This window comes from Sander lucioperca, chromosome 10 (assembly GCF_008315115.2).
Source record: "Sander lucioperca isolate FBNREF2018 chromosome 10, SLUC_FBN_1.2, whole genome shotgun sequence".
NCBI lineage: Eukaryota > Metazoa > Chordata > Actinopteri > Perciformes > Percidae > Sander > Sander lucioperca.
Genome location: NC_050182.1, coordinates 16,280,492 through 16,300,523, shown reverse-complemented (window position 1 = coordinate 16,300,523; position 20,032 = coordinate 16,280,492). Strand labels below are relative to the sequence as shown.

The following is a 20,032-nucleotide window of genomic DNA, read 5'->3' as shown; positions in this document are numbered from 1 at the left end:
ACAAAATTTGAACTCAACAAGCGGTCCCTTCAGCAATTAAGGCCGTTTAATTTGGCTTATGCCCCTCTGGTGAATATAAAGTACATTAGTAGTTCGATAATAATTAATCAGGTCATTAAAATCACATACCTAAGGCTTTCTGAAATGAATTAGCATCCTATTTTAGAAAAAAAACTATGCTAGATGAAACAGAAACTGGGACTAACAAATACATCAAATGACAAGACATGAAAATAGTACAGAAAGAGAGGTTTTGTCATGTTTATATTTAGACAGCATTCAAGTAAATTGTGCTTTGAAACTAGACAACCAGTCTTGTAATAAGACAGTGATATCTGTTGCACTGTGTCCTCTCCTCCTCTGACCTGATAGATCCAGCAGCCCAGAAGGCAGGAAATGTGATTAGGAGCTGACAGCACAGCTCGAATAAGATTTCTTCTCAGTCACTGTCTGGCCAGAATAAAGCACAATAGCACAGACCACAGGACAGAATAAAGCCTGAAATGTTCAATTATTAGTTGAATTACGTCATCCACACAATCTCCTTTTTAGAAATCACCCCGGACACAAACATCAGGGCTCGCTTTGCTGTTTCATTCAGGTTGAATTAATCAAATTTCCTCTCCTCATTTCCAGATGGCCAGATCTTCAGACAGCGAGATCAGATCACTGATGTGAAAAACACAAGAAAAATGAACATATCAAGCAAAAATCGAATTACTTCACGGTAAATGCTTTAAATAATACTTAATTGGATTTGGTTCTTAGAATAATATAATGCAATTGTAAAATGTTTAAATTTAGAAATTAAAATTGGAATTGCCAAAAGAACACTTCACAAAGGAACATGTAAGAATTCTTTAAAATGTTGTGGTAAAGGTTTAAAATGTACAATAACAGAATTTCAAAGAATTATTGTGTTGTTGTTTCTTTTTCTTTATGCCTTTCCCATTTGCCATTTACAATATTCATGTAGTAAACTTTAAGACTTTTACTTGTATTTAGGGTCGTATGATTTTTATTTTTTAAAGGTTTTTTTGTGGGCATTTTTAGGCCTTTATTGACAGGACAGCTGAAGAAATGAAAGGGGAGAGAATGACATGCAGCAAAGGGTCGCAGGTCAGAGTCGAACCTGGGCCTGCTGCGTCGAGGAGTAAACCTCTATATATGGGTGCCTGATCTAACAACTGAGCTCTCCGGGTTGAATAATTTTAAAACAAATTTCTGAGGTCATGTTCTCAATAATTGTTTGATCATTTGGATTTTTCATATTTTAATGATTGAGTAAGCTGTTAAATTATGTTTTCTGTGATATTTTAATTAAATTGAGCAGTTGTTTCAATTACATTTGTTTGAAAAACATGTTTATAAAGTCAATTCTCATTAAAATAACTGTCAGAGAGCATTGTGCCTATAAGTAGGACACAATTACATACTTCTTTCCAGAAAAGTGAATTGCAGACCCATAATATTCACTCAAACCGTTATTTAAAGCTTTAGCGCGTGACTTTTTGATATTAATGAACGTCCGTTACATTCAAGCCATTGCCAAATGAGTTGATACAAAGCTAATTAAGAATTATTATATTAAGAATAATCAGCTCCATGCAACTCTCTCTGTATTTCTCAGTATGGCTGTGTTCAGAAGATTGTGTCGTCCGGTGACTTTCCCGCGCAGAAGCTCAAGTGAAGATAGTTACCTCCTCTGAGGACTCCATCATGTTTTTTTAATCCTCTGTGTCCTCCTTGGCTACTAGCAGCTGCATGGAGGAGGGGTGGGGGCTTGTATCATGTGGACACACAGACAGTTTTGTTGTCATTACTTAGAATTCCTCATGGGGGCGACAGAAACCATGCACCATAGCTTTAAACTCAAAAAGTTCACTGAGGTTGCCCTCATTTGAAGTGACGTTGAGAGACAGACAAGTCAAAAGCAGTTACACAACAAGATAAAAACAAAGATCCAGTTACACATTGATATCCAGTGGTTTGTGGTCATGGTTTTGAACTGTGTATAGGTTGGAAGAGTATCGATCTTTAAAGTGTGTTGAAGGTAGTTCCATAAATCAGGAGCATTAAAGGAAGAGGCAGATTTTCCCAGATTAGATATAATCAATGATCAATCATGCATTATAGAGTGTCTTTTTACTCAACACAAATGTCTAAATGCTTTTAATAAAGCAAGATTTAATGTAGTCAAACATATTCTAAAAATACTGGAATCAAGTTATAAAATACCCACCATATAAGATTTTAACTGCAGTATATGAACTCCTCCCAGGTTAAGAAAATAGTGCTAAAACTCTCAAATTCCCAGACAGAAATACAGAAGACTTGACCTCAGTGTCCTCAATATCTACAGCCCTGATTGTACTGATGTCCAATAAGAAACAGCAACCCAGTCTTGTGTTCTTCTAGCCCATTTTTTTTTTACTGCTTTCCATCACAGAGCAGTTGAAAAGAGCAGGAAGTGTATTGAGTTTTTTGAACATTTCAGTACATTTAGAGTTGTGCTTTAAAGGCATTTTAAATTTGAGAAAGACATCTGAAGGCCAGACATCTCAGAACCTGGAAAACAAAATGTTGAGTTAATGATCCAACAAACTTATCAATGTGATGTGGGCCTGTAAAAATCTTGATTCTCCCTATGGATGGCCTGCTTGACGGAGGGTGGAACTGAAATATTGTGTTAAATGAGACATTTGTTTGAAACACATGATGATACATTTCATGTATATATTGTTTCTTTTCTGAAGACATGGGTAGCTTGGGGAATATTTATTTGTGTGCCAATCTGCCACAGCTCAAGGTTTCTTTGATTTATTGATTGTAAAGATGGAGATGTGTGTCTTTGACTAGACTGTATGCAGGTATTCAATAATGGCAATGTGGTATGTCACTGTGTCCCCACCAAGCTAGACGGGAGAAAGAAATAAAGCAAAACTTGGCAACAAATGGGAGAGATAGCATTTGAATGTGTTTGCTGGTATTACAAAAGATATTTCACATGGGCCAAACTTGCTGATTGGTGTGAAACTGTTTCTTTCCCACTTCACTTTGTGTGGGTGTGTTTTGCAACACATTTCAGACTATTCACATTCATGTGAAACCATTTAAACACAATAAATACTGCAAATGGCCTATCAGACAGAGATTTGGAGTCTGTCTGTATGCAGCCTACTGTATCTATGCTGTGTAAAAGAAAAAAACAGTTGTATGTTTTGAATATATTTTCCATTCCACTTTCCAGGATGGCTGTAGCTACATTTATGTCCGACATGTTTATACTGCAACCCTTTGCCACCAGTAGTTTTGTACAGAAGCCTATGTGACCACTCAGATATGGAGATTTGTCCACCTACTATGTTCTGTATGACCTACAGAAGCCTCAGTGACCTACTTTCCATACATAGTTGTCTCTTGATGGGAACAGCCCCCTTTCAGTGGTTGCTTTGCTTTGGGGAGTGTCCTTCCATGGCCTGCAGCTATGAGCACTAGCTGAGAATGTGTTGTGCAACTCTTGACGCTTGAAACAATGTAGAAGGGGAAATTACTTTGAATCATATATGAGTTAATCTATCATCCTAGTTTTGTATTATTTAGACTTGGACCTACAGACTCCCATAAAACCAACTGTAAGGGCAGGGGTTCAAAAGCAAACATTAATTAAGTGCTGTAAGAAAGTAGAAAACACTTCAAATAAAATTTTTTAAAATAAAAATATATATATGAAGGCTAAAAGCTGAATGGTAACAGAAGAGAAAAATATTCCAATAAATTAACAAGGCATCATAATAGCTCGGGTCAAATGACACAGAGGCCAAACTCTAAGCTTTAAACAATGATTTAAAACCAGATAACACAGACAATATCCAGAAGTTCAGTTACCACATCAGAAAATGCAAAAAAAATGGTCTTAACTTTTAAATTGTCTTGTGGGGTAGACAAGCCTTGCCATGCCCTGTAATGCTACGAGTCTAATCTTTTTTTAGTAACCCCCCCACACATCTGCTCTCTACTGGAGTCCATTGTAAACCATTTGAGGTGTTGTGGCTCTGGGTTAATTCAACAAAACATCAAGGCAAGAAATGTTCCCACCTAATAACCCCCAGCAACATGTGTCCACATGATTTATAACAGCAGGACTTATATCAAACTGTATGAAGAAGTTTACATGATAGGCTTCTATTGGTATACGGTAGTATTTTGGGCCTGAATTGGGCCTTTGTGTCAAAGCTCACATTGGATTATGGCACAAAGAGTGGTAACAGCATACTGTACCATGTTTATTCGATAAAAAACATACCAATATTTAGGCTATATATATTGATCAAAAGACTTTTCCTATTTTCATTTCACTAATCTTGTGCCAGCTGGAAACTGATAAGAAGGCTAAATGACCTGTTTCAATAAAATGGTCAAGGTTTATCCTAGTTTTAGCAAGAGGGCAGAGGAGATATGGGGGATGGGCAGCTCATAGACAAGAACTGTTGTGTATCATTACAGCCTGTTGCAGCTGTTTCTAAGCTGCACAAAAGGTTTAACCCATAGCTATGGGTATAGAGAATCTTTGGTTTAACCTACGCACACAACCTGGAACAACAAATCCGTTTTAATAGAGCAGAAAAAGTACGAAGTAGCCTATATCAATAAATCTAAACTCTGGACGTGTTTACCTTATTTTGAAAGAAGGATTGCCATTACATAACACTAAACTACATATAGTGTTACCCCAAACCTTCATACGATGTAAGCGTTAATGTATTTCTTATGTAACATAACGTAAAAGCGGAACTGTTTTGGTTGTTGTTTTCTGTTAATTCTCTCTCACTTCGCTCAGGAAATACCCCGAGCTCCAACAAAGGAAACGAGAGGAGGTTCAGCGATTGACGTCACCAGTCTGGCAACAGGCGTGAATGCGTCTGCCTGTCTCTTCGGGGATTGGCCTTACGGTTCGTACTCGGTACGTGATTGGTCAGATCTGGGTTAGAACGAACTACATATATCTGTTGTAGATTCCATTTTGTTGCAATTCAGACGGAGTCGGGAGATAGAGAGAAGTGGCGTCATACGGCTACTTTTAACACCACACAACAGCTAGCTAATCTTAAAGGGTGACGGATGTGTAGGAACTATAGCTTGCTGTGCTTCCTTACATAGTCCACCGAGGGATCGCAAAGGCTAATCGCATATTTTCCCGGACGAAGGGCTTTTTTAACACCCAAGCCTGAGGAAGTCGGTAAGAAAACCTTGTTTGTGCCTCGTCGCCATATTGAGCTCATCGTTTCTTTGTTTTGTTGTGGTGCCAAAGCAGTGTAACCGAGACTGTAAAAGCGTTAGGGGGTTTTCTAAACACTTCACATTTATCGAGATTATTTTTTTTCCAACTATTTAAACCTAAAACTCAACTATACAAAGCCACTTGGCAGGACAAAGCGACTAGCTACACTTAACGTTAAGCCAAGCTAGAGGTGCACAAACAAAAGTCGCAATTTGTTTATGTAACGTTTTGTTGTATTAAGCATTTAGTTGTAGGGTTTTTTTTTTTTTTTTTTTTTAACATAACGACAATGTTATAACTAAAGGATGGGTATAGCTGATATTTGATCGTTTGTTGATTTGCACTGCTCGATGTAATGACGCACTGAAATAAATGCACGTCCTCTTCTACAACATTAGTGCTATGGTGGCCAACTAAATTTAGCATCTCTAACTGACCTTTTCTTGCACAAAGATTTTCGGCTTCTTGGATCATCGTGTGCCGAGGTGAATTGATGTTCAGCTCGGCTCCACGGGAAAACTACGCTCATTGGCACATGAAAGCTTCAGACCTTGCTGGACACAGAAGTACAGCGAGAAGTAGACAGAAAAGTACTTCGAGGCACTGGGACCCGATTGGAGGTGAAATATTGAGGAGAGACTTCATCAACTTTCTGACAACAAAGAGGTGAGTTGGGGCTGTTTTGCTCACGGTTGTGTGTGGGGGAGGGGCGACGCAGGCGGGGCTGTCTGGTGTTTCTGCACGTAGCCTCTGTGCTTGTTTTCATTGAGACGTGGTGCAAGTCTGTGCGTGCTGTGTGGAGGGATTAGGCTAATCAAGTTTCACCCTGCTAATAAATTGAATATTGAGCGGCTCACAATACATTCCCAGAAATTCCGTGCACTTTTAGTAATATTATATTCTCATCACGCAGGTGACACGTAGTGCAGACGCATTATGGGAGGTGGAGAGAGATACAACATTCCAGTTTCCCACCATGAGCGCCCGCTTCCCAAGAAGAACCATCAACTTGGCCGGGCTAAGCAGAGAAGCCGTGACCAGAACGGAGCGGCAACATCTGCAGGCGGGGCAGGTGGCCTTCATCATCATGGCCACCGCCGAAGCGACAAAGGCGCAACATACCACAGGTCTCCAGAGGCGCGGCAGGCCGCGTCTGCAGAGAAGAATGCTTCTGATCGCTTTGCCACCAACTACGATCACAACTGGGAGGGTGCAGTGTCTCACCTGAACACGCTCCTGGCCACACAGGGAAGTCCGAGCTACGCAGGGCCTAAGTTCAGCGAGCCACCCTTGCCTAGCGTGTTGCCCAAACCCCCCAGCCACTGGGTGTCCTTCCCAATGGGCTCCTGTGACAACAGGGAGATGATGGCCTTCCAGCTCAAGAGTCTCCTGAAAGTGCAGGCCTGAGAGGCATACCCACACTTAAAAAGAAAAGCCAATGTAAGAACTGGGACTCTTTGAGGGCACCCACCCACCAGGAACACCTCAGTGCTGTAATCCTTTTTAGCTGTTTTTAGATTGAACTCTGTGTTAGGAGGCATTTGCAGTAATGTTTGCTGCAAAATGTTTATTCAACACTTTTTTTTTTTTAGACCAATATTTCGAGATTACAGCCTTGGAGCCTTGCTGGTCGGTAATGCCTTTTTAGTGGAGTCAGTTTCTGTGACTAATGACAAACTGGATATCCTTTCTACTTCTGTTTTGTTCTTTTTGATGTTGGCTGTCAAAGCAGATTTGAGTGTGCTTTTTCCCCTCCCAAACAAGGGTTATAGTATAGGTCAGGTAAAATCCCATTACTTTTACAGTCCATTTCTGTGGACAGACATGGTTTTTTTTTTTTTTTTTTTTTTTTTAGTTTTATGATAAGCCTTTATGGTCGCATCCTTAAAGCTTCAGGTGCTAAAGCAAACTCACATTTGTAGCAATTTTTTTTTTTTTGACTAGGACCCACCTTTTCTTGTATGGATCACAATCCTTGTTTGGGATGGAAAAGACACTCAACTGCAATTCTGCAGGGAAAAAAAGCTATCTGACTGGAGGTAATACGGTGTACAGTACAGTTCAAAAGTATAACCTCAAACCGAAGGGTAAAAAGAGACCATGGCACACAGGCCTTGGACGGTCGACTCCTGTACTTTTTCTTTTTTTTAATTGCGCTGTGCGCACATGCACTATAGGAGTTGAGCTTGTCTGAGGCCCATAACGCTCTATCATAGCATTATTTTGTACAAGTCCTTTATTGTTGTGGTTGAAAGATGTATGAAGTGCTGTGTGTAACCAAAGCAATGTTTTTGCTGTATATTTTTTTTCCTTCTCTGTTTTGGACATCGTGTGTGGTCGGCATTGTTGCCATTGCCACTTTACCTTGCCAGCCTGAGTGGTGAATGGGTCAGGGTCCCCAAAGTCACTTCTAACTATTCATCGTTCAATCAGTGCTGTTATTGCTCCCCAGTCTCCGCCTTTTCAGGACAGTGCTGCAGCTTTAACACGCGGAAGAGGGCCAGGCTTAACTGTGTGACTGTTAAGTTCCACTTTCTCTTTAAGTCATGGTCCTGTTGTTGGCTGCATGCATTCGTAAGCAAGGTAAGGCAGAGCTGAGGGAGGTTTCTGAAGTGAAGTGACCCCAGGGACTCAACATGAGGCAGGAGGCTGGTGTTATGTTTACAAAATAGGTCTCAGTGGTTGACCATCCCATAACTCTATGCCTCTTGCCTCTGCCTCTTGTTTACCCTCTTGCACTGCAATCAGACTAGTTTTAATAAGTTACAGGCCAGGATGCTATTGAAATGATGGAGGCGTAATTGACTATCTCCCTATGGATTCTCTATTTTTGTGATTCAATCCTCTGAGGCTCTTTTTGCTTTCCCCTTGCAGAATTGGTGCGGTTTTTGGCCAGCTTAAAGATGACAAAACAAAGTATGAGAGCTTGTTAGTGTTCAAGAGCCATGTAAATAATGAAATGTAAAAAAAGTACTTGTAGCATATGTACATTTGCAGGCCGAGTTTGAGGCCTGTCCGACAAAAGTATTTTTAGTAAATAACACTGAATGTATAAGACATGCTAAGGACATGTCTTGACTTCAATGTCTTGACTTCAATACTGAAGAATATTTTTGTTAAAAAAGATGCCTATTGCATTTCTCAGAACCCCTGCACTGTAATCTTTCCAGAGATCTTGCACATGTTTTTTTATTGTTTTGTATTATGCAGTGTAGGGTGAAATATGCTAAGGTCAAATTAAGACTGCAAAACATCAATTGGATCCTGGAGGAGACTTGCCTATGTATGAATTCGAGTTCTGAATGTGCTTACGTTATGTAAGCGTGATGCTTTTAATTTTGAGTTGACCTGTTTGTGCCTAAGTTGAAATCCATGCTGAAACTGACTATTTTCATTAGGTGGCAATACTACAAATTGACCAAATGTTTTCATCACACCATCTTCAATTCTCAGCTGTTCTTCCGCCAGTTGACAACTGAACTTGGCCCCATGCTGTTTAGGTTTTAGTTACTATTGGTTGTTCATGTGAACAGTTTTTCTTGCTCTGATTGAGTCATTCATGGCAGTCTCCTTTATTCTAAATTTGAAATGTGTAATGAATTGGCTTTTAATTTGTCCCCCTGATAAATGTCACTGAAGATGAAAAGAAAATGCCCTGTTTAAGATTAGTAAGAATTGGTGTGTGTAAAAGAAAATGTAAAAGAATGCAATCTGTGAATTGATGACAATTTGACCAAAAATAATAAATCCCTTTCCCTCCCCCCTATTTTTGTCTGTGCTTGAGTATCTTTAACTGCTGCGAACACTTGTTCTATTCTTGGGCTATGCTATTATACACTTTTGTGATCATTTATTGTATCAAATTATGAGTCTGATTCCTTGCAATCCTAGTCACAGTACGTGTTTAAAAAAGCAATTTATTTTTTGACAAAGCATACAAGTAAAACTAAGAAAACAGTACTAAGGAACACTTAAAATATTCAACTGACTTTGATTCACTCACTGAACAAAGTACATGAGAAATGAATGCAGTTAATCTTAAATAGTCAAAATACTGGACAAAGAATTAAGTAGCAACTAACCACATTGCATACATTGTTGCGCCCCTAATTACAGCCACTACAGTATACAGTTTGCTCGCTGTAGAATAGCGGGGACAGCATAGTTAGTAAATACTGGTAAGTCGGGACCTGAAGTTAAATGAAATTTTTATTCATGTTTACATAATACACAAACAATAGAGCCAAATGGTGACAGGCATATCAAATGTATGAACGTAAACATTGCTAACTCAAAGTACAAAAATATTATTGGCAACGCCAAACTAACATTTGTTTCACCTTCAGCAACCCACATTACACACGTTTAAAAAAAAAAAAAAAAAGTTTCCAGGATTAACTGCTTTCATGAATCACTTTAGAACACCTTTTTCGTTAAAAGAAATACATCTCAACCCCTCCTTGGCAACATACTCTATAATGTAATGATAAACAAATGCGAACAGAGCATAACACTCTAGTTATCATAGCTGAACAGAGACAGATTAACAGGACTTTGGGGGAACAGACAGTCAGTGGCCTCCAGACTTACGTCCAGCCCAGGACCTGGAGCGAGAGCGGGACCGGGACATGGATCTAGAGTAGGAGCGGGATGGAGACCGTCCCACAGGCTGTTTCTGGGAGCTGGAGGTTGGATGGAAATCTTCAGCCGGGCTGTGGGACCTGGACTGGCTCTTTTTACCTTTGGGCATGGGCCTGGAGGTTGAAGGGGAGCGGGATGCCGAGTGGCTACGTGAGCCTGGCTCATGACGTGTCCTGTGGTTGTCACGAGGAGGACCTCTGTACCTGGTGGATGGACATAACTTATTAATGATACAAAAAATTGTGCATTATAAAGTTTAAAATAGTACAATTCCCCTTGCTTATTTTACATACTACAAAATGATGAATTAGCCTACTTGTCATTTTCATGGCTTCTGCTCCGTCTGTGTCGACTGTAGGACCGAGATCTGCAGAGAGAACAAAGACAAACTAGTTTTTCAGGGTGTAACTTAGATACTATTAAGGACCTGGTGCACCACCTTAAATTTATGATAAGAGAAGAATGAGTTCTTGTACTTAGGCAGTGTACGACTTCCTGCTCTTTTACAGACCCAACTGGTATTATACCGGCTCCAGAGGCTAAAATAGTCTAAACTAGAAAGGCGCTCGGAGAGCACAGACCACCACCATGATATGACCTATCTCATAATGTCGATGCAGTGTGAACTTTCCCAGTCGGGAACACATTTTTTAGATTATTCTGACACCACATGAATGCAGCACAAATTCCCTATCTTGCAATGTTAAGGAAAGTGAAAAATAAGTTGTGCATTTGTGTAAGTCACAGTTGGATTTACTTTAAAACACTACTAGGGTTGGGTATTTAAAATATTTGATACCGGAGCCAATATGATAACGTCAGTTCAGTACTCATTCAAAAACATTACTTTTCCCACTACCACGGTTTGTTCAGTGTGTAGGATTGAGTGGCATCCGAGTTGCAGACTGCAACCAATTGAAGCGATTGAAGAGCCAGTGTTTGGTTTGTCCGTTCTGGGCTACTGTAGAAAGAGGCCCCGCTCCGTATGTAGATATCAACGCAAATAACAACAATGAATCAACAAAAACTTTGCCCGCATTAAATATAGTATGCAGTTTGAAAAGTTTCCAGATTTAGATCTGACTGGTTTACTTTCTCTTTGTTCAGATCATTCATAAAATCTGATGCCAACTTTTTGACGCTAGAGACACATTTTGGTCTGTATTTAAAAAGTATTGAGCTTTGATACCAAGCCCTAATTACTACACACAGGTGGGTGGTGATTACCGCACACAGGTGGGTAGTAATTAGGACAGGGCTGTCACTCTGAGACTAACTCATTGATTATTGATTAAGTGATAAAACTCAGCTTTGCAACAACCAAAATCATAGGTTCTACTACAAAGTAAAACAGAATTGAACTACGTTTTAAGTTTTTGTTGAAGCGATTTAAGTTGCCAACCACTCACTCTCTGGGGCTCTCAGACCTCCGAGGACGACGCTCATAGGAGGGGCTCCGGGACCTGCGTCGATCATAGCTGCGGCTCCGGGATCGTCTTCGGCGGCTATCCCGCTCATCGTCGTAGCGGGAGGAGCTGCGAGGGGAATGCCGCTCCTTGGTCTTCATCTGGTTAGGGGCTTGATGGAAAAATTTTACATTAGAACATTGGGTGATTATAAACTCCATATTTGCCAAACAAGGCTTTACAGAAGTTAAGTGTATGCTGCTTAGATAGGAATACAAATTGTTCATACTTTTTCTGTCCCCCTGGGCGAACTGGATCTCGATTTGACGCCCACAAACCCATTTATGGTCCAGGTTGTGAAGAGCGTCCTCTGCATCCCGGACATCTTCAAACGTGCTGTATTGTTAAGGCCTTTTATTTTGTAATTTGGAAAGTTGGGACAGAGAAGGCTGCACACATGCACAACAATCTAAAAAAAAAAACAACAAAAAGGCTGCAACATAGGTTGACAGCTAAAGTCTATGAAACACAACTATTTGATCAGTTATTTCAGAAAAATAAGTGAGAAATGAATTGTCTTTAGTCTGCAAATAAACAACATAACACTGAATCAATGGGCCCATTTGTGATCTCAAATTTAAGACAAGACAAATATTGATGGTGATCAGATTTGGTAGGATACAAAATGTTTGGCTTGTTACCTTTAACACGCTTGACCTTTGACCTTCAGCTTGATCTTTATTGTCTTGGCAGAAGAACTTGAGGTTTCCTGCTTGTCTTTGCCCAATAAACACTTTGCTTTTCCTCCCTTTGGTAGACAAATGGAAGCCTGGGTGCTCTCTTTTCTCCTCTTTGTATCTTCATGCTTTTGCTCTCTTTATTTTCCCAATTCCACTATTGCTTGTCGCCTGGGTGTCTTTGGCTTGAATCTACTCTACAACCGCCTTTCAACTTTCTTTGGTGTGGGATCTCCAGAACTGTATCTTTACCATTCTAAGGCAACAACAGAAGAAATATTGGTTAGGAATAAGTTTTAATCTGAATACAACAAGTATTAGAAACAAATAATTCTTAGAAAATACAATTACATTAGAAAAAACACATTGCCATTGTCAGGAGAGGTGTCACTGAACCAACTGCAACCAAAACAAATTTGATTTAATGCTTTACAATCCCTCTGTCAAAACACAATTTCCAAATGAAAATGAAAAAGAATAAAGGATATTGAATGTAAGCAAATCCTCTTGCCCGCCGTGTATAGAAGTCAAGTGGAATGTAGACATCTACAATAGGCCCATAACGACCAAACTCACGTCGTAAATCCTCTGGCCTAAAGTGTCATGAAATAAGCACATTTATTCTGCTGGCTGTCATATGAATTTAGCTGGAGCCAATTGTGCAAGGTATGCACAAGAGACTGTGCCAGCACAGCATGTGACAGTACTTAATTGCAGACAAATCAAATTACTCTCCCACTTCAGAAGGAAGTTTCCTCAAAAGGTGTAATAGTACAAATAAAAACCCAGCCAGCCAACTTCACACATCTACAGCAGCCATACAAGCTAGAAATGGCATGTATTATCGATTAAGGGAGGTGGCAAAGTCACAGAGGTTAGAAAATGGCCGCCGCTCGGCTGAATTTATTAGTTACATTTCAAAAGCACTGGTAATGTAACAGAAATACTTAGCAAAGTGTGATACTGTTTGGTGGGGAAAACAATGGTGAACTTTCCATCACAAGGGGAATTATGTACATAAATTATTGGGAACCATTTCTTCTGTACAAAACTGACTGAAAACTGTGCAGAGCTAGGTCTGTGTAACTTTGCTTTTGGGTTTTTTCACATGTATTTTTTCATTGAGCACAAAATTACATTCACATATTGGGGTGCTAATATGAGTTTCTGAGATGGATAGCTCAAAACTCATTGGAACATAAATACCAAACTATCGGCATGGCCAGATACCTCTTGTGTGAGTGAGTAAGTAAGTCTTTTGTGATTTGGGTGAACACTTACAATATTGTATAATTTCTGTTTCATTAATAACAGCAAACAAAACAGTACATTTTTAAGAAATATTTGCAATTCAAAATAAATATAAAAGTCATTAATAAGTAAAATGTGAAAATTGCACTGTGTCAAGATTTCGATTGTGAGGTCACAAACTGCAGTCAAGGTAATTGAACGATTTGGACATGGTTACCAGGCAACAAGCCCACAGCTGTTTTTATTCCACACTAAGTTAAGATAAAATAGATTGACTTTATTGATCCCCATCATGGAAATTCGGTTGTTGCAGCAGAACAACAGAAACACCACAAAGTATAGAAAGTAACAGAAATAAATAAGAGCTACATTAACTAAAATGGAATAAAAATATAAACTATATAGAGAATTTGGAGACATGACGGGACAAAGTGCTGATAAAGTGTCACTGGTGTGATTAATAGCAGCAGAGTCTTTATATATAATAGATAATAGTATCTATTATATACAATATATTGCAAGGGTCTATGAAACATTAACATAGTATAGTATAATATGGTACATTATGAAAAAGTGAGGTAAAGAGACAGCATAAGGTGCAGTAACGTTATGGTAAAAAAATAACAATATAATACAACTATATAACAGTATAGTAGAGTGCAGCAATATAATGTAGATCAAAGTTCTAAATCCAAGGTTTTTGAGTAAGCTTCGTACGCGTTCTTACTGTAAAGTGAGAAAATAAGCATACTTATGAAGATATCAACATACACACGTAATTTGTATTTTTTAGGGTTGTGTTAATGGACAATATTTTTGAACAAAAGTGTTGCCCGTTTAATAAAGCATTTTGTATTCTCTTTATTACGTTTTCCACATTAAAATGGACAGTAACCTTAGCTTGACATTTTACTGGTGTCTGTCGGCGCATGTCTATTGTCTGCTACCATTAACGTTACAATCATTTCTAACTCGCTACTGATTAAACTGCTATTAACTGTAGCTAAGACTGAAGATAGGTTGACGCTGGTGGCTAAAATAAAAATAGACTGGTGAAAATTAGACATGCTGTTCAACATGCACGTAACGTACTTCACACACAACACCACAGTCCACTGATTTAGCTACGTCCATAAACTAAAAAAACAACTAGCTTGTTTGGGGGAGTGACGTTGACGTCACCTGCAACAACAGTCTCTCAGCTTCTTATTAGCCTTGGTGTTAGCCTAGCCTTAGCCTAATGCAGCAGGGGGAACGTGTTTAATGATATGTTGTAAGCAGTTATCTGGAGAGCATTATTCGGTTAAAAATGACTGCCACGCCTTTTTTGTCCAACCCTGATTAGGATCACTCGTAACGTTGACATCAGTTAGCCAATGTGGTCATGTTTGCTAACTAACTAGCATTATGTTAGCCTAACCATGCTTGCATACGCGCCTGCAGGGTTAAAATAACAACATACCTGGAGTCGTCAGCGATGTTTCGAACGAAGAGAGATGTATTAGGTGGCCTCAAGTACCTCGCCATTTTTTTAAAGGCCCGTTGCTACTAATTGGCGGCCGTGAATTTGTTTACTACAACTGTTTTATTCACAAATCCTGACGCTTTACTGCAGCCGACTATCTACGTGGTCAAAGTGTTACCTTCACACGGCGCATGCGCACAGACGTACAGCCGCGAAGGGACATGCGCGCACACACGCATGACCTAACATGGTATTCATTTATTCTATTGTTTCATTTTAGATTATTCCATTGTTTTTCTGCATAGTGTGTGTTGACTGCTCGTCTGTCAGACATAATGAGGATGTTGGGACTATAAAGATAGCCATTTGCTCAAAAAAAGATGGTGCAAACCACACTTACTAAGCAACACTTTTATTTAAATAGACATTGGTTTCTTCACTGCCAAGTTTACATCTTTTTGCTCTTCCTGATGAGAGTTGTTGAACCCATGGTCAAAGTCTGAAAGGGGATAAGGGGAAATTAAACACATTTAATTTATTGGCAGCATAGGCTACATTACATTATTTAAGCTCATGATACATTAATGTGAAACAGAAAGAGTGAGTTCTGGTAAGATATATGCTACCGCACCTCTACCATCTCAGCTCCCTTAAGCTCTTGGATGTGGCAGAACTTTCCGGTATTGCAAACCAGTTTGCCACCCTCCAGATTGACAATGCACTGCGGATCAGAGGAGGAGATCATACATATCACAAATACCCCCAAAACAGGCAGGAGTTCATGAGACATTGTACACTTGTAGGCTCATAACTGACACATTATACTTCACCATTTTTGGAAAATAATTACACACAGATTTCTGCTTTGAACATATTTATACTGTACTAAATTTAGATAAACAAATAAAGGTAAATAAGAATTACAAACCTTGAGCTTCTTGCCGTCCATGGTGGTGATCTCAGCCTCCTTGCCGACGGTAAAGGAGTTGGTCACAGACTTTCCAGGGGTCTTGGAGGTGACAACAAAGTCATTGCCTTTCTGCTTGATCTCAGTAATTGGCTTAATGTCCTTGGCCATCTTAATTATATCTTCTGGGAGTTCTGGTAAGCAAAGCACATATGTTTTGTTAATTCCTGCACAAGGACTGATGAGTCTCTGGACTGCAAAGCTTTGTCGTCTAATAAACATTAGAAGGGTGTAACCACATCAAAAATAGCCACTTTGTCTTCAGCTACCAAAGATAGTAGATGCATTTATATTCTTTATATGCCAACCAGAGTCCCTGGTTTGTGTTTCTCACCCATGGCCCTGAGGAACTCCTCGTAGTTCTCCTGGGAGTAGACCTGCCATGTTCCATTGAAGTCCATGCTTTCTAGAAGATCTGGGTTCTCCTTCACCAATGTGGGCTGGAGGCTGAGACAGCTGTGTGAAGATCAACACAATGTGGAGAATGTGACTGTAGTGCTGCATCTTCTTATACAGGAAAGCAAGGGGGGTCCCAGCACCGTGTCTAATGAGTAACAAACCCCTCTGAAGTAATCACTGCTGTTTGAACAACCTCGAGTTCACTTACTCCGATTTGGACAAACCTCAGCTTCCACCAAAGATGAATTTAGATGGTCATTTTTGTCATGTGCGTTGAAGAGCTTCAATGATGATGAGACATATGTACAGATTTTTACACGTGCACCATTCCGTGCAAAAGTGTTTTGTCTTGCATAAATAAAATGACAATTATTTACATGATCTTCATTTACTGTAAACTTCACAGAGCCCCAAGTGGAGTTTTAGGATGGTAAGCTGCAGGACTAAAATGAGAAAATGATTTACTTAACTACTAAGCCGTATTTACATGTAGCTGATTTTATTTCAGAACTTATTCATTGGACATTAATTGAACTTCGTGCATGTCTGCAACCTTTTCCTCAGTGCGTCGAACCTCCTAACGTGACTCTGACCAACGGGCCCAGTAGTAGGGTTGATGACATTACAGACTGTTTGCTTCTAAAGTGCAAGTTAATAATAATCTCTTTTTGCAAAGTACACAAACAAAGCTTCAGACCACGTATTCTTTAACACTTGATTATAAATTGGAATAAAAGTTTACTGGATACAGATATAAAGATGAAATATAGTATTTGTAAGTGCTCATAAAAATAATCCACAGGTGAAAATAGCTTAAAATTGCTTTATTCACAACACACAAACAAATGACACATCTGATTCACTGAAAGTTTTAGTAGCTGAGGGTTTTGCAAGTTTTCGTTATGACAGGTGCTTAGTGAACTTAAAAACAAATAAATAAATAATAAATGTAAAGTAACAGTAGCACAAGTAGATAAGAGTCAAAGTCAGCAAATTGGCAAGTCTGTTACATAAGGGTTAATGCCCGACAAGGTGTCCATTATCAGGAATTACACCATGGGTCTGGGTGAATACTCAATTCTGATTGGCTGCAGGGTGTCCATTAAAAAATGAAATAGGACACCTACTAACGAGTTGTGGTGAAACTGAGTGTTTACCGCTCTAAATGAATGTGCTACAGTAAATGAAAAATAAATTCAGAATATTTTCAACATTTAGTGTAGTCCATCAGTGCCTCGTCCTCTGAACACCACAGGATGGCGCTAACACACAAGCTGCAAGAAGTACACTGACTTTGTTTCACAGCGATCATCTCACATTATTGTGTTCACTGTTCAACTCACTACTGATTTCAGGCTGCGGCCGATGGTACACATGGCGTATAATTTGTTCGTGAAGGTCTTTATTAATTTGGTGAAAATGACATGGCTGGCTGGATAGTTAGCTTGTCTTGTTGGTAAACATACTGTGAAATTATATTTACGAATTTTTAACTGTACAGAATGTTCGCGACTTTGAATCTCGCTAGCATAACGTTAGTTTTCTGGCTTATAGCTAAGCCAAAGGGTTTTATGAGCTGAATGGACTAGGAATATCTCCCGCTGCCAAGCGTGGAACGTTGTATCTAAGGTCCGTCCTATTTATTGAAGCAGTGAACAAGGTACCAGTCCATACTACTCTGGTCTGTATGGGGACTTGAACCAGTGACCCTCTCAACCCAACTCCCTACAGACTGAGCTACTGCCACCCCAAGTAAGTCTAGCCGCAAATCCTCTGAGTGTTAGAAATCGATTCATTAATAATTACGGCATACACTGTCTAGTAGGCTATTTAAATGATATAGACAGTTTGCAGACTATAGGGGATTACATTTTTGATTAAACCTCATTGGGCATTTTTCAAAAGCTCAATAAAGTTCCCTCATGCTCAATAAAGTTTCCTAGGCATGAACAATCAAGCATCATTCCATCTCATCATCTAACGTTATCTATCTATCCATCCACCTTCATTTTCATCTTTCTCTATGCATACAAATCTCAAGCTGAAGCATTAAAAATCCCTCATTTCTGACTCAGTTTGCAGTCTTAACATATCAAAACAGCATGGGCTGGAGGCTTCTCCCCATGCATGTAAACGCTCACTGTCACATCAACCGTTTCAGAGCCATACTGGTTGCACACAAAGATGCTGTATTTTCCAGAATCTTCCAGGTTGACGTTATTGATGTTGATAGTGCTGCACTTGGGCTCCTTAGTGAGGGTAAAATGGGTCTCGTTAACAATCTCCTTGTCGTTCCGAAGCCAGACGATCTCTGGGGTTGGTTCACCATCAATGAAGCACGTCAGACACAAAGACTGAAGAGAGGGTGAGGAGCAGTCAAGAACATATGAAATAATAGGCCACAGAAAGGATCAAATCAGTAAAAAAATATTAGTATTGTTGTGTTTGAAATTGTCTCTAAGTAGTAATGTTTTCCTGACAATGTCATACCTTGCCCACCATGATGGCTACCACATCAGGAAGACCCTTTGTCACTTTGGCTCGATCTGAAATAAAAAAAGCAACAATAACTCTCTGCGAACCTTCACTGTAGAGTCTTTTAACCTTTGTTGTGGACAGAAAAAACTCAGGATTTACATATAACCTGTGACTCACTTTTCTCAGCAATGGCCGCTTTTCTGAGGGATGAAAACAAAAAGTCAAATCAATGACATTGCCCAGTGTTAGGCAACAATAATCTGTGCAAAATGTTTTCACTGTTTTAAACTAACGGTCTGTTACGTCAGACTGCTCAGTGCTCTCTGTTAGTGTCAAAGCAAGCCATGTTAGACACATCATCTACTGCATGCAGTGCGGCACTTACTTTAACCTCTGGTACTCCAGCAAGGCATCAGCAAAGACTGTTGGAAAAAATAATAATCAAGATTTCATCATTTCTGCTCTGAAATCTTCTCTTAATCTGACATTGTGTTTATATCCTTCAATTCAAACTTGCTCACCCACCTTGTTCAGACAGCTCAAGATACCGTTTGTGTGTCTCTTTGCCGTCAAACATCTCCAAGATGTATTTGCCTTTATCATTCTCTGTTGGGTTAAAGATTTCAATCCAGACATTCTGCATATTGCTGCCAGGCTTTGTCCTGGCTTCCTGGTCAATCCTCTTCTCCCTACACGGAAGGAATACATGTTTTGCTACTGCTATACGTATGCTTTAGACAGAGACTTTCTAAAACCAGCAGATCCTTACCAAATACATGTTATGGACATACTCCTGCTTTCCCCCTAGCCCAAAGCACTGGTATCAGATCTAGAAAATAAAGGGCATCTGTTTCTTCCTTATCACTGCAACCTCAGTCACAGGAGCATAAGCACACAGGTTTATAAACTCAGAAAGATTTGAACTAAAAATCCTGTTGTAGGGACATGTTACAGTTCAGACTGGAATCATACAAAACTAACTTTATTCCGGAAAAACATTTGTCAGTCTGCATTACACTAGTCAGATTTTATTCAATTGTTCGTTACTCTTTTTTAAAGGCTATTCTTTAATCCCCCAGCAGGTGGTGCTAGTAGTCTTACTAAAGAAACCAGTATCAGCCTTAACAATGTAATCATTGTATTTTAGTATAGAGTCCCTTTAAATAATTGCAAAATAATTCAATATGTCACAAGATCTTTCACTTTAATGAAATGCACGTGCAATCAGTCAATTTGAACAATTTTCTTACTCTTTCTCTGTTAATTTACATATGTTGTTCACCATTTTATACACATTTATCCAGAATTCAGACTGACATACAGTATTTGGTATCTTTGAAAACTTTAGGCCTCCTCCAGAAGTTCAGTGTGTTTCAACAGCGTTTGGCTGCACAGGATTATGTGTAG

General features: G+C 39.4%; 4 protein-coding genes across 5 annotated transcripts in view; 1 reads left to right on the top strand and 3 right to left on the bottom strand.

The window, feature by feature from the left end:
• The first annotated feature begins 5,002 nt into the window (after positions 1 to 5,002).
• On the top strand, positions 5,003 to 9,047 carry pnrc2 (proline-rich nuclear receptor coactivator 2). The gene is made up of 3 exons (XM_031314584.2): positions 5,003 to 5,239; positions 5,735 to 5,947; positions 6,195 to 9,047. Exon 3 carries the CDS (start codon positions 6,218 to 6,220, stop codon positions 6,686 to 6,688), a length of 471 nt encoding a protein of 156 aa, XP_031170444.1. The 5' UTR covers positions 5,003 to 5,239; positions 5,735 to 5,947; positions 6,195 to 6,217; the 3' UTR covers positions 6,689 to 9,047.
• A 425-nt stretch (positions 9,048 to 9,472) lies between these two features.
• On the bottom strand, positions 9,473 to 15,053 carry srsf10a (serine and arginine rich splicing factor 10a). Its single transcript, XM_031314572.2, has 6 exons — positions 14,779 to 15,053; positions 12,554 to 12,658; positions 11,618 to 11,721; positions 11,332 to 11,500; positions 10,239 to 10,289; positions 9,473 to 10,125 (listed from the first exon to the last, which is right to left on the bottom strand). Exons 1-6 carry the CDS (start codon positions 14,841 to 14,843, stop codon positions 9,852 to 9,854), a joined length of 768 nt encoding a protein of 255 aa, XP_031170432.1. The 5' UTR covers positions 14,844 to 15,053; the 3' UTR covers positions 9,473 to 9,851.
• A 124-nt stretch (positions 15,054 to 15,177) lies between these two features.
• On the bottom strand, positions 15,178 to 16,284 carry fabp10a (fatty acid binding protein 10a, liver basic). The gene is made up of 4 exons (XM_031314597.2): positions 16,083 to 16,284; positions 15,710 to 15,882; positions 15,413 to 15,502; positions 15,178 to 15,280 (listed from the first exon to the last, which is right to left on the bottom strand). The coding sequence occupies exons 1-4, from the start codon at positions 16,147 to 16,149 to the stop codon at positions 15,230 to 15,232; spliced, it is 381 nt and encodes a 126-aa protein (XP_031170457.1). The 5' UTR covers positions 16,150 to 16,284; the 3' UTR covers positions 15,178 to 15,229.
• A 687-nt stretch (positions 16,285 to 16,971) lies between these two features.
• The window catches only part of myom3 (myomesin 3), a 67,982-nt gene continuing 64,921 nt past the window's right edge, over positions 16,972 to 20,032 (bottom strand). The window contains exons 33-37 of one of the 2 annotated variants that reach the window (XM_031314562.2): positions 19,151 to 19,314; positions 19,011 to 19,047; positions 18,803 to 18,825; positions 18,638 to 18,693; positions 16,972 to 18,501 (exon numbers count right to left, since the gene is read on the bottom strand). In XM_031314562.2, coding sequence (XP_031170422.1) covers positions 18,232 to 18,501; positions 18,638 to 18,693; positions 18,803 to 18,825; positions 19,011 to 19,047; positions 19,151 to 19,314 — 550 coding nt within the window. In that variant the 3' untranslated portion in view covers positions 16,972 to 18,231. Of the gene's footprint in view, positions 18,502 to 18,637; positions 18,694 to 18,802; positions 18,826 to 18,928; positions 19,048 to 19,150; positions 19,315 to 20,032 lie in introns of both variants that reach the window. The other variant, XR_004107587.2, reaches the window with a different exon arrangement.